Source organism: Micropterus dolomieu, linkage group LG01, assembly GCF_021292245.1.
Source record: "Micropterus dolomieu isolate WLL.071019.BEF.003 ecotype Adirondacks linkage group LG01, ASM2129224v1, whole genome shotgun sequence".
Lineage (NCBI taxonomy): Eukaryota > Metazoa > Chordata > Actinopteri > Centrarchiformes > Centrarchidae > Micropterus > Micropterus dolomieu.
The window spans coordinates 1,749,100-1,760,641 of NC_060150.1; the positions used below are offsets into that span (position 1 = coordinate 1,749,100).

Consider the following 11,542-nt stretch of genomic DNA (forward strand, 5'->3'; position numbering starts at 1 on the left):
TGTGATGGGCTGACGAGGAGACTCACCGTTCTCTCCTTGTCCGAAGGACCGCTGGTTGAAGAAGGTTTTCCTGGCGGGCGCCAGGACGGAGCGCTCCATGCCTTGTGTCTCTGTGGTCGACACATCGCCAACCAGCGGGTCCTCTGGGAGACAGACAGGTAACAGGTAGAGGGACAGTTCACTAATGACCTGTGTAATATTCTGCAGTAGTACTGGTACTCGAAGTGGATACTTGTAGTATTTACCACACAGCTCAAGGTCGCAGTAGTCGACGGTCACGTTTCCAGAAACCCTCACGTAGCACCAGGGGCCCTCGGGGTCGTTGTCAGGGTTCCGGCACTTGTTGCCCTGCAGAGTGACCTCGGCGATGAACTCCTTGTTCTTGCTGAGGGCCTGCGCCTCCGCCGCCGACCACTGCAAACAGGTGTGGCCTCCCAGAGTGACGGCCAGGTCGCCAGTGTAGTCTATGCCATAACTGGGTAAACAGGTGCCGGTTTTGACTGGTTTAGTGGCCAGAGTGGCGGGCACGAAGGGCTGGCCTTGAAGAAAAAGACAGACATGACGCGCTTTTATCAATCTTGTACGTCGTTTGAATTAAAACTACACATTTTCATTTACCTTTCTGCTCGAGCAGAACTTTTATTCTCACACTGTACGTATCATCTGGCCACAGTACTTGTACAGATAGTATTGTAGCAGTACTAGTAACACTTGCCGATACCACATTTTGGCTCTCATTTCTGGACTGCAGAGAACGTTATTACTAGTATGAGAGGTCCAAGTATTACGGTAGCTGTACTACCAGATACTTGCCACATCTGGGGACCTTGCAGGTCTCTTTCTTGACCGTCGGGTCTTTGGTGAAACACCAGGGTCCCTCCGGACGGTTGTCCGGGTTTCGACAGAAGTTCTCGTGCAGGATGCTGTTTGGCTGTGAAGCATTAAACTCCCTGCAGACAGACAGGTGAGAGCAGACAGACAGGCAGGTGAGAGCAGACAGATAGGCAGGTGAGACCAGACAGACAGGCAGGTGAGAGCAGGCAGACAGGCAGGTGAGAGCAGACAGACAGGCAGGTGAGAGCAGGCAGACAGGCAGGTGAGAGCAGACAGACAGGCAGGTGAGAGCAGACAGACAGACAGGTGAGAGCAGACAGACAGGCAGGTGAGAGCAGGCAGACAGGCAGGTGAGAGCAGACAGACAGGCAGGTGAGAGCAGACAGACAGGCAGGCAGGTGAGAGCAGACAGACAGACAGGCAGGTGAGAGCAGGCAGGCAGACAGACAGACAGGCAGGTGAGAGCAGGCAGACAGACAGGGAGGCAGGTGAGAGCAGACAGGCAGGCAGGCAGACAGGGAGGCAGGTGAGAGCAGACAGACAGACAGGCAGGTGAGAGCAGGCAGACAGACAGGGAGGCAGGTGAGAGCAGGCAGACAGACAGGGAGGCAGGTGAGAGCAGGCAGACAGACAGGTGAGAGCAGACAGCAGACAGACAGGTGATGACTCAAAACATGGAACAGCCTGTCTTTCCTTGGTTAGTTCTTTAGTTAATTTATTCTTCAGGCCCTTCATATCCTTGTTAGGTAATTGGTTAGTTTGTTAGTTAATTTATTCTTCAGGCTCTTCATATCCTTGTTAGGTAATTGGTTAGTTTGTTAGTTAACTTATTCTTCAGGCCCTTCATATCCTTGTAAGGTAATTGGTTAGTTCGTTAGTTAACTTATTCTTCAGGCCCTTCATATCCTTGTTAGGTAATTGGTTAGTTCGTTAGTTAACTTATTCTTCAGGCCCTTCATATCCTTGTAAGGTAATTGGTTAGTTCGTTAGTTAACTTATTCTTCAGGCCCTTCATATCCTTGTTAGGTAATTGGTTAGTTCGTTAGTTAACTTATTCTTCAGGCCCTTCATATCCTTGTTAGGTAATTGGTTAGTTCGTTAGTTAACTTATTCTTCAGGCCCTTCATATCCTTGTAAGGTAATTGGTTAGTTCGTTAGTTAACTTATTCTTCAGGCCCTTCATATCCTTGTTAGGTAATTAGTTAGTTCGTTAACTTATTCTTCAGGCCCTTCATATCCTTGTTAGGTAATTAGTTAGTTCGTTAGTTAACTTATTCTTAAGGCCCTTCATATCCTTGTTAGGTAATTAGTTAGTTCGTTAGTTAACTTATTCTTAAGGCCCTTCATATCCTTGTTAGGTAATTAGTTAGTTCGTTAGTTAACTTATTCTTAAGGCCCTTCATATCCTTGTTAGGTAATTAGTTAGTTCGTTAGTTAACTTATTCTTCAGGCCCTTCATATACTTGTTAGGTAATTAGTTAGTTCGTTAGTTAACTTATTCTTCAGGCCCTTCATATCCTTGTTAGGTAATTAGTTAGTTGACTGGTTTGAAAGCTCTTTAGATTCTTTGTCAATTAGTCGTTTTGTTTTTTTGTTCATTATATTAGTAATTAGTCAACTTATTCTCTAGTTTAGTAGGTCTTAATTCCTCTAGTTAGTTAACTTGTTTGTAGGTTTGTTGGATTGTTTGTGACTTTTGTATTTGTCGTTCGTTTATTCACTGGTCCTTCATTCCTCAGTTGTTTAGTTATTTATTTGGATAGATGGATAAATAGAAAGATTGGTTGATTGGTTAGTTAGTTAGTCGGTCAGTTGGTTAGTTAGTCGGTCAGTTGGTTAGTTAGTCGGTCAGTTGGTTAGTTAGTTAGTCGGTCAGTTGGTTAGTTAGTCAGTTAGTTAGTCGGTCAGTTGGTTAGTTAGTTAGTCGGTCAGTTGGTTAGTTAGTTAGTCGGTCAGTTGGTTAGTTAGTTAGTCGGTCAGTTGGTTAGTTAGTCAGTTAGTTAGTCAGTCAGTTGGTCTGTTAGTTAGTCGGTTAGTCAGTTACTCTGTTGGTTAGTTAGCTAGTTGGTTAATTAGTTAGTTAGTCAGTTAGTCAGTCAGTCTGTTAGTTAGTCTGTTAGTTAGTCGGTCAGTCTGTTAGTTAGTCGGTCAGTCTGTTAGTTAGTCAGTCAGTTAGTCTGTTGGTTAGTCAGTTACTCTGTTGGTCAGTCAGTCAGTCAGCCAGTTACTCTGTTGGTTAGTTAGTCAGTCAGCCAGTTACTCTGTTGGTTAGTTAGTCAGTCAGCCAGTTACTCTGTTGGTTAGTTAGCTAGTCGGTACGTCAGTTACTCTGTTGGCCAGTCAGTCAGCTAGTTAGTACGTCAGTTACTCTGTTGGCCAGTCAGTCAGCTAGTTAGTACGTCAGTTACTCTGTTGGCCAGTCAGTCAGCGAGTTAGTCAGCCAGTTAATCTGTTGTTAGCTAGTCGGTTAGTTAGTCAGTTACTCTGTTGGTTAGTTAGCTAGTCGGTTAGTTAGTCAGTTACTCTGTTGGTTAGTTAGCTAGTTGGTTAGTTAGTTAGTCAGTCAGTTAGTCTGTTGGTTAGTTAGTTAGTCAGTTAGTTAGTCTGTTGGTTAGGTAGTCACTCAGTCAGTTGGTCAGTTAATTAATCGGTTAATTAGTCAGTCTGTTACTTAGTTGGTTAGTTAGTCAGTTGGTTAGTTAGTCGGTCGGTGGTCGGTCGGATAGTTAGTTGGTACGTTAGTTAGTTACCTTATAATGGGATGTGGGAAGCTGCTCCTCCAGTGCTGACACTGTTTCCCTGATTGTGTGATGTTGATATTTCCTTCATATTTCACTCCATTACCAGAAATACACTGACCTGCAAACAAACGCTCACTTTGTCAGCACGTACTTTGTTAGATTAAAGTATAAACGTTTCGTGAATTTACCTTCTAAACACTGTCTGATGATGTTGATCTTCTCTTGTGATCTTTTGATTTGGTCTGCTTTACAGTCTGGAGGGCAGACAGGCAGGTAGTTAGATTTTCGTGTACTCAGGTTGTGTATGTGTGATCTGTTCTGGACTTTGTTCGTGTTTGCAGTGCTCATCCGAACAAACTCCACTTCACAAATTCAACTCCTTTTCAGTACATTTACCTCTATTAAACTAAAAATAACTTAAAAGCAGAAATCCTTTTATTTCTGTATCGAAGGTTTGGTGTCGCGTGCTACTTCCTGTCCGTGTGGAGACGCGGTATTACTTACCCAGATATTTCTGCCAGAAGTTTTCCTGAAGAGGAGAGAGTTTGTGTTTAGATAGTAAACTGAGCAGTACTACGAACACTGTTACAACTTGTTCTCTGATTAGATTATTAGATAATAAAGTGAATGAAATCTGGAGTCGTACCGTTTTATCCGTCTGTTCAAACACCTCTCTGGCTTCTTCGTGGTTACAGATTTCCTCAACACACTCTCTCTCCAGGTTCCCTAGTTTGGAATAATACACATTATTATTAATAATAATAACAGTACACAGTAATTCCCAACTTGGGACCCAGGGACCAAAGTAAAAGTAGCAATACTACAGTGTAGAATTTCATGGTCTTACTTGAGTAAAAGTACAGAAGTATTAGTGTCAAAATATAAAGTACCAAAAGTAAAAGTAGTCCTTGTAAAGAATGTCCCATTTCAGAATAATATTATGCTTATTGTAACATGCTGATGACTTTAATGTGGCAGGTGAGTAATTTTACTGCCTATAGATAATGCGGGGTAGTTTGAGCTGTAATAATACATCATTAAATATTAGTTGATTTAAAGTTTGTATTAATAATCTGAATCTGAAAAGTAACTACTATTTAAAATGGCAATACTCAAGTAAAGTACATGTACCTCAAAACATTAGTAGGACTCCATTCCACCACTATAATGGTGACACAATAAATTAATTTGATTATATTTCCTCCTCAGGCCTCTATACATGACTCAGAGATAAAACTTTTAGTCTTCAGTCGACTTGTTTGACTTTGAAAATTTCTTCATTTTCAAGGGTCAGTAGCTAAAAAAAAGATGAGACATATTAACACGTAAGTTACCTGGTTTCATCTCCTCAAACATCTGATTGGCCCGACGGTTCCTGACCAGCACCTGCGAGGCCAGCTGGCTGTTGAGGAAAACTACAGACACACAGACGATCAAAATCATTTCCACGTGGTTTAAACTCCTCTTTCAAAGAGGTTCCACTTAATTTTAAAACGTTATATCAGTGAGTATAAGCTGAATCATTTGTTTTTTGTTACATTTGTCGTCTCAGCTGGGTGTTCCTAATAAAGTGGCCGCTGTGCGTTGTTTAAATAAAGTTGGATGAAACAGCTGAGGGTGACAGACGCGTCGGGAAGAAGTATTCAGATACTTCAGTAGAAGTAGCAATGCTGCGGTGTAAAAATACTACATAACAAAATGTGAAGAGTACACAAGTAACGGTGAAAAATACTAGAAGTATTGAAGTATTACTACCTTTATATAGTTTAATCTGTAACAATGCAGCAGATTTGTGCTCATCAAATGTTTGGTTTGTAAACTCTGAATCTGAAAAATAACTCACTGATAAAAATGAACTGCAGTAGAGGAGAAGTATAAAGTAGCAAAGTAAAGTACAATAGTAATAAATACACAGAGTTACTTTGCACCTCACGTTCTGGCTCCTGTCAGGTTTAAGATTCAAGTTTTCAGTTTAAGGAAAGAAACTTCAGTAAAAATACTACACATTTAGTAACAAATACATTTATATATTTATACTTCCTAAACTTATTTGTACTCTTTTTGTGTTTCTCTGTGGCTGAAAAACACTTTAAACTGCATATATTTGTTCACAAAGACAGATTTAATGTAGATTAGGATTATTACCGCTGTTTACCACCAATTTACTGCGAGTATTACAACTTTTGCTCGTACTTTCACAACAACTACCACCAAAAGTACTAAGAAGTAATGTGAGTTACCATGGTCCGCCAGGCAGCTGTGCAGTACGAACAGCAGTAGAACAGCAGCTGGTTTAGATGTTGGTTCCACCATGATCCAGACCTCCAAGCAGAACCTCAGAACCAAATCCAGCAGACTCTGTGTCCAGTCTGTCTCTCGGCCTCGGCCTGTCTCTCTCTCTCTCTCTCTCTCTCTGTGTGGGGGGGTATTGATCGAGGGGTCAAAGTATCGCACATGTTTAATGTGAATCCTCAACATGTTTACTTTGACTCACCGGGCTGCGTTCAGGACAACAACAGCTCTCTGATGCAGGACGAGTGCACACGTGCGACTCATGTGGACGTATAACGTGGTGGTAATCATAATAATTGATTATAAGATTGTACAAACTTGTGTACAAATATGTGCAACTTAAAGTATATCAAAGTAAAGTATACAGCCACAGAAAGAGTCAAAAGAACATTAGGATGCAGAAGAAGTATAAGTATAAAAGTATTTGTTCCACAGATGATGGTGAAGGTTCTTCTCTTTCTTTAGGTTGATCAAAAGTCTGTTCTGATTTTCTAATCTTGTTTACTTATTGATTCATCAAATAGTTCCTCATTTCAATGAAAATGTTGCCAATTTTGATAGTTTGACAAAGTAAACTTCTTTTACAGCTGATTTTTTGTTAAATAAAACTGCTTTATTGTAGAAAAACTATTATATGTCTGAAAGTAAGGTATCAGGAACAGTATATTTTATAATTAGACATAAAAAATGTGTAAAGATTTTGAAGAAATTAGAAAATACTTCTGTATATTAGTCACGCAGCTTTAAACAAAGTAATGATTTAGCTTTTTTTTTACTGCCATTGGTTGCTCAGTACATTAAATCTTTATTATTAATATTTTATTTAGTTGTTTTAGATAATATCAAAAACGTACATTATAATTGATTCTCAGAAAAACACACGTAACAAATGCAGGCAGTTTGTTATAGTGAGTCTCCAAGAACAGGTGAAAGTGTCCTTGGTATTTTTCACCTGCAGGGTTTCTACCTGTTGGTGGCGCCAGAGGAAATGTCAACACGTCATTAAAGGAATCATAAATGTGAAGGTGGCTGACAGGAAATCACAGCTGTGTGACCGTCCGGACTTTTGTTCCCGAGCTGTTTAGAAAGACGTCACCTGTGTAAAGGAACGCCTGCTCAGGTCAGAGTTCAGGGTCACGTCACGGGGTCAGACCCCGTCACCTCCCCTCGGCTCGCACCTTTAAACCTCAGCAGCTCAGACACCAAATAAATCCGCAACACCACGGGAACAAAGTGAAGCGATCAAAAGAGAAATACAGAGTTTAAACAGAGAAGCTGAAGCTCTACTGACAGTTTCTGTCTGATTGACACAACTCACAGCAAATATTTACTCAGGTACTGTGAGGTGAAAGTCTGCCGGGCAAACACAGGGAAGAAGTACTCACAGTATAGTAATACAACAGGGTAGAAATACAAGTTAAAGTCCTTCATTTAAAATAGTATTGGCACCCAAATATCCTTAAAGTACCAAATGAAACAGTACTCATTATGCAGAATAGCCCATTTCATAATGTTTATTAGATTATAATTATTAATGTGTTCATCATTTTAATGTTGCATCTGCATGGTTTTACTTATAGTACTTACTGCTGTGCAGTTTCACCTGTAATTATATTTTTTTTGTATTACTAATCTGATTATGTCTGTTAACACTGGGAGTCACAAATCACACTGCACACTGTGTACATTTAACCGAGTACTGTACTTAATTACAAATTAGAGGAATTTGTACTTTACTTGAGTATATTTCAAGTAGAAATTTAAATTGAAGACTTCTACTTTTAGTGGGGTAATATTTAGCAAGGGTATGTGTACTCAAGTACAGAATTTGTGTTCTGTCAATCTGTTTTTACAGCACCTTTTAAACCAAAGTTACAAATGCTTTTCTCCAAAGCCACTTAGAATTGTGTCAGAGGTCTCAAACCTCTGGAGCAGCTAGAGGTTAAGTGTCTTCCTAAGACAGACAATATGGTGAATATCACAGCGGGAATCGAACCTAGTTGAGGGACGTGTGTTGACCACTGTACCATCACCACCCCTTTATCACCACCACTTTGAAGTAAAAACAAAAAAAAGTAAAGAAAACTATATATAAAACAAGATAAAATAATTGTTCAACAAACACCAGGATTTATTGGGACATACAGTTGTGTGTCGTCTGTGTAGAATGAAAATCTGTATTGTATAAGAAATAAGAGGGGACCCAGAATTGACCCCTGGGCAGTGGCGCCTCCTGCCGAATCTCTTAAGGGGGGCAATTAATAATAACTATAGATTTTTTTTTTATACAGTCACAGTTATTAGCTTAGCCTCTGGCATTTTACGGAGCATAAATTAGCCTAGTAGGCGATTTACAACCAGACTGAATTTGCCCCAAAAGAGGCGGGACTCCCCGGAACACGACTTGGCGCTGATTGGACAGCGATATTCAGAGTCAAACTGTCTGTCGAAAACAGTCACAGCTAACTAACAGTGTGGTAGTGAGTGTGAGAAAAATCCCCTGCCTTTCCCGGTTTGGCGGGGCGTCGCCCAGTCGCCCTAATGAACAAGCCGCCCCTGCCCCTGGGGGACCCCACAGAAGATCATATGGTCAAACCCAGTTCTAACCTGAGAGTCTGGACTGTAAGAAATTAGTCAGATAAAAGGTATTTAACCTTTAATCAGTTTAGTTCTGTGGGAGAAACAGTGGTTACAGGTGTACCTCTCCAGGGCAGCAGGTGGCGGTGACGCACTTTAACGTGCGCTGTCAGCTGCCGTTAAAGCTGAAAGCGAAGAAGAAGCGGCGCTAACAATGGCAGCTTCCACGGAGTTACGGATGGATCACCTCCCTTCAGACCCGCTGCTGCACATTTTATCCTTCCTGGGCTTCAGGGACCTGATCCAGTATGTATCTGACCCCGCAGCCCGGTCACACAGTAAACAATGTTTGTTTTCTTTAAGGAGCAGAGACGTAAACACGCTGCAGGCTAGCGGCTGCTGCTCGGCTAGCAGGCTGCTAACAACAACATCAACTACTTCAGGCAGCTTGCTAAGCTTAGCATCAGAGCTAGCTGCTGATTTAGCGACAAATTCACACAGAGAGGAAGAAAAAGAAGCTGTCAGCTGATTACAGCAAATAATTAATTACACTCAGACCCGAGCTGCAGCTGTCAGGTAGCACCGAGCTAACAGGCAGCTAGGATAAGATAACGATCTACAGTTAGCACCCGTTAGCTGCATGCTAACAGCTGCATGCTAACAGCTGCAAGCTAACAGCTGCAAGCTAACAGCTGCAAGCAGTTTGTTTACGTTTGTTTCATGTCGTTAAAGAGTCTGCAGTAAAAGTACACAAGTATTCTGTTGCATGTAGTTAGAGAGTCTGCAGTAAAAGTACACAAGTATTTTGCTTCATGTAGTCAGAGTCTGCAGTAAAAGTACACAAGTATTCTGTTGCATGTAGTTAGAGAGTCTGCAGTAAAAGTACACAAGTATTCTGTTGCATGTAGTTAGAGAGTCTGCAGTAAAAGTACACAAGTATTCTGTTGCATGTAGTTAGAGTCTGCAGTAAAAGTACACAAGTATTCTGTTGCATGTAGTTAGAGAGTCTGCAGTAAAAGTACACAAGTATTCTGTTGCATGTAGTTAGAGAGTCTGCAGTAAAAGTACACAAGTATTTTGCTTCATGTAGTCAGAGTCTGCAGTAAAAGTACACAAGTATTCTGTTGCGTGTAGTTAGAGTCTGCAGTAAAAGTACACAAGTATTCTGTTGCATGTAGTCAGAGTCTGCAGTAAAAGTACACAAGTATTCTGTTGCATGTAGTTAAAGAGTCTGCAGTAAAAGTACACAAGTATTCTGTTGCATGTAGTAAGAGTCTGCAGTAAAAGTACACAAGTATTCTGTTGCATGTAGTTAGTCTGCAGTAAAAGTACACAAGTATTCTGTTTCATGTAGTTAAAGAGTCTGCAGTAAAAGTACACAAGTATTCTGCCTGCCTGCCGTGTTCATCAGTACATTGATCAGTACGAGTACTTTCCTGTGTTTTGCTGTGTAGTTGCAGTTTTGTCAGCAGGAGGCTGAACGAGTTGTACAAACACAACCCGCTGTGGAAACCGCTCTGCTCCAAACACTGGCTGCTGACAGAGTGAGTACTTCACGAGTACTTCACGAGTACTTTTAACAGTCTTCCTGTAGGTGATTAGCGTAGCTTAGCATAAAGAGTGGAAGCGGGGGGAATCGGCTAGCCTGGCTCTCTCTGACGTGTGTGTGTGTGTGTGTGTGTGCGCGCAGTGCGGACCGGCTGCAGAGCGGCGTGTCCTGGTTCTGTCTGTTCAAACAGTACTACAGGGACCTGGGCCGCTACATCCAGTACTACCCGGTTCTGAAGAGGGCCTGGGAGCAGCTGAAGAGCTTCCTGCAGCAGAGGTGTCCTCGCATGATCGCATCGCTCAAAGGTGACGCCACCTGCTGGTGGAGACTGGTACCGCCAGAGTACTGAGCTGCAGTCCTACGTACATAAATATTCCTTTTCACTCCAGGTGCTTCATGATCAGGACACAGACCCGGTGCTAAACCATTTTTAGGACAGTAAAACTTATCTGAGTGCCGTTTTTGTGAAGCCGGAGAGTCATGAAAAATTCAGTAAGAAGTCTAAATGTAGATGAAACAAACGAGCCTTTTATTATTAATGAATAGCGTCTTCACACTCATTTCACCGTCTCTGAAGGCAAATCAATTATTAATGCGCAAGTTTCTGCTTTTACCGCCCAACAAATGTCAAATGTTTGAGATGTTCTTGCACTGATTATTAGAAATGTCTTTCCGTGAAGAAGCTGTTGCGTGGGCAGCAGGTTGTTCCTGGCTCGGCCACAGTGAAGCCTGAAGTCTGTTCTTTAAAGTATAATGTTAGTATAATAATATATTTACAGCCTGACAGATAGTTTATCACATTCAGCTGTTTCACTAAGGCGAAGCGTCGCGTTCGGTTTATGTTCTGCTGGCTCCACAGCTCTGTTAGAAACTCTCTCACCCCGGTGGTTCGTATTGTTTTCCTTTTATCGAGGGAAACATTTCGTCTACGGAGAGACTGCGTGGCTCACTGGTGTGTTTGTTTTCCTCCTCAGAGGGCGCCACAGAGGTGGAGCTTAACGACATCGAGGCTCAGATCGGCTGCAGACTCCCAGACGACTACCGCTGCTCGTACCGGATCCACAACGGACAGAAACTGGTGATCCCGGGGTCCGTACCTGTCTGGGGGAGGCCCCTGACTCTCTGTCTGTGTGAGCGTGGCCCCTGACTCTGTGTCTGTGTGAGCGTGGCCCCTGACCCCGTGTCCCCTGTGTCCCCTCAGGCTGATGGGCAGCATGTCCCCGTCTGTGTGAGCGTGGCCCCTGACCCCGTGTGTCTGTGTCCCCTCAGGCTGATGGGCAGCATGTCCCTGTCTGTGTGAGCGTGGCCCCTGACCCCGTGTGTCTGTGTCCCCTCAGGCTGATGGGCAGCATGTCCCCGTCTGTGTGAGCGTGGCCCCTGACCCCGTGTGTCTGTGTCCCCTCAGGCTGATGGGCAGCATGTCCCTGTGTCTGTGTGAGCGTGGCCCCTGACTCTGTGTCTGTGTCCCCTCAGGCTGATGGGCAGCATGTCCCCGTCTGTGTGAGCGTGGCCCCTGACCCCGTGTGTCTGTGTCCCCTCAGGCTGATGG

At 42.7% G+C, this 11,542-nt stretch overlaps 2 protein-coding genes across 6 annotated transcripts in view; one reads left to right on the forward strand and one right to left on the reverse strand.

Moving 5' to 3' along the window:
• The window catches only part of f2 (coagulation factor II (thrombin)), a 14,777-nt gene extending 5,744 nt beyond the window's left edge, over positions 1 to 9,033 (reverse strand). The window contains exons 1-9 of one of the 4 annotated variants that reach the window (XM_046050685.1): positions 8,569 to 9,033; positions 4,910 to 4,990; positions 4,222 to 4,301; positions 4,080 to 4,104; positions 3,764 to 3,829; positions 3,585 to 3,693; positions 814 to 950; positions 246 to 539; positions 27 to 143 (exon numbers count right to left, since the gene is read on the reverse strand). In XM_046050685.1, coding sequence (XP_045906641.1) covers positions 27 to 143; positions 246 to 539; positions 814 to 950; positions 3,585 to 3,693; positions 3,764 to 3,829; positions 4,080 to 4,104; positions 4,222 to 4,301; positions 4,910 to 4,931 — 850 coding nt within the window. In that variant the 5' untranslated portion in view covers positions 4,932 to 4,990; positions 8,569 to 9,033. Of the gene's footprint in view, positions 1 to 26; positions 144 to 245; positions 540 to 813; positions 951 to 3,584; positions 3,694 to 3,763; positions 3,830 to 4,079; positions 4,105 to 4,221; positions 4,302 to 4,909; positions 4,991 to 5,815; positions 5,946 to 6,963; positions 7,037 to 8,568 lie in introns of those variants that run through there. The other 3 variants (XM_046050692.1, XM_046050673.1, XM_046050681.1) reach the window with 3 other exon arrangements.
• The window catches only part of fbxo3 (F-box protein 3), a 9,055-nt gene continuing 6,010 nt past the window's right edge, over positions 8,498 to 11,542 (forward strand). For both annotated transcript variants that reach the window (XM_046050864.1, XM_046050872.1), the window contains exons 1-4: positions 8,498 to 8,750; positions 9,899 to 9,988; positions 10,135 to 10,298; positions 10,968 to 11,082. In XM_046050864.1, coding sequence (XP_045906820.1) covers positions 8,659 to 8,750; positions 9,899 to 9,988; positions 10,135 to 10,298; positions 10,968 to 11,082 — 461 coding nt within the window. In that variant the 5' untranslated portion in view covers positions 8,498 to 8,658. The remainder of the gene's footprint in view (positions 8,751 to 9,898; positions 9,989 to 10,134; positions 10,299 to 10,967; positions 11,083 to 11,542) is intronic.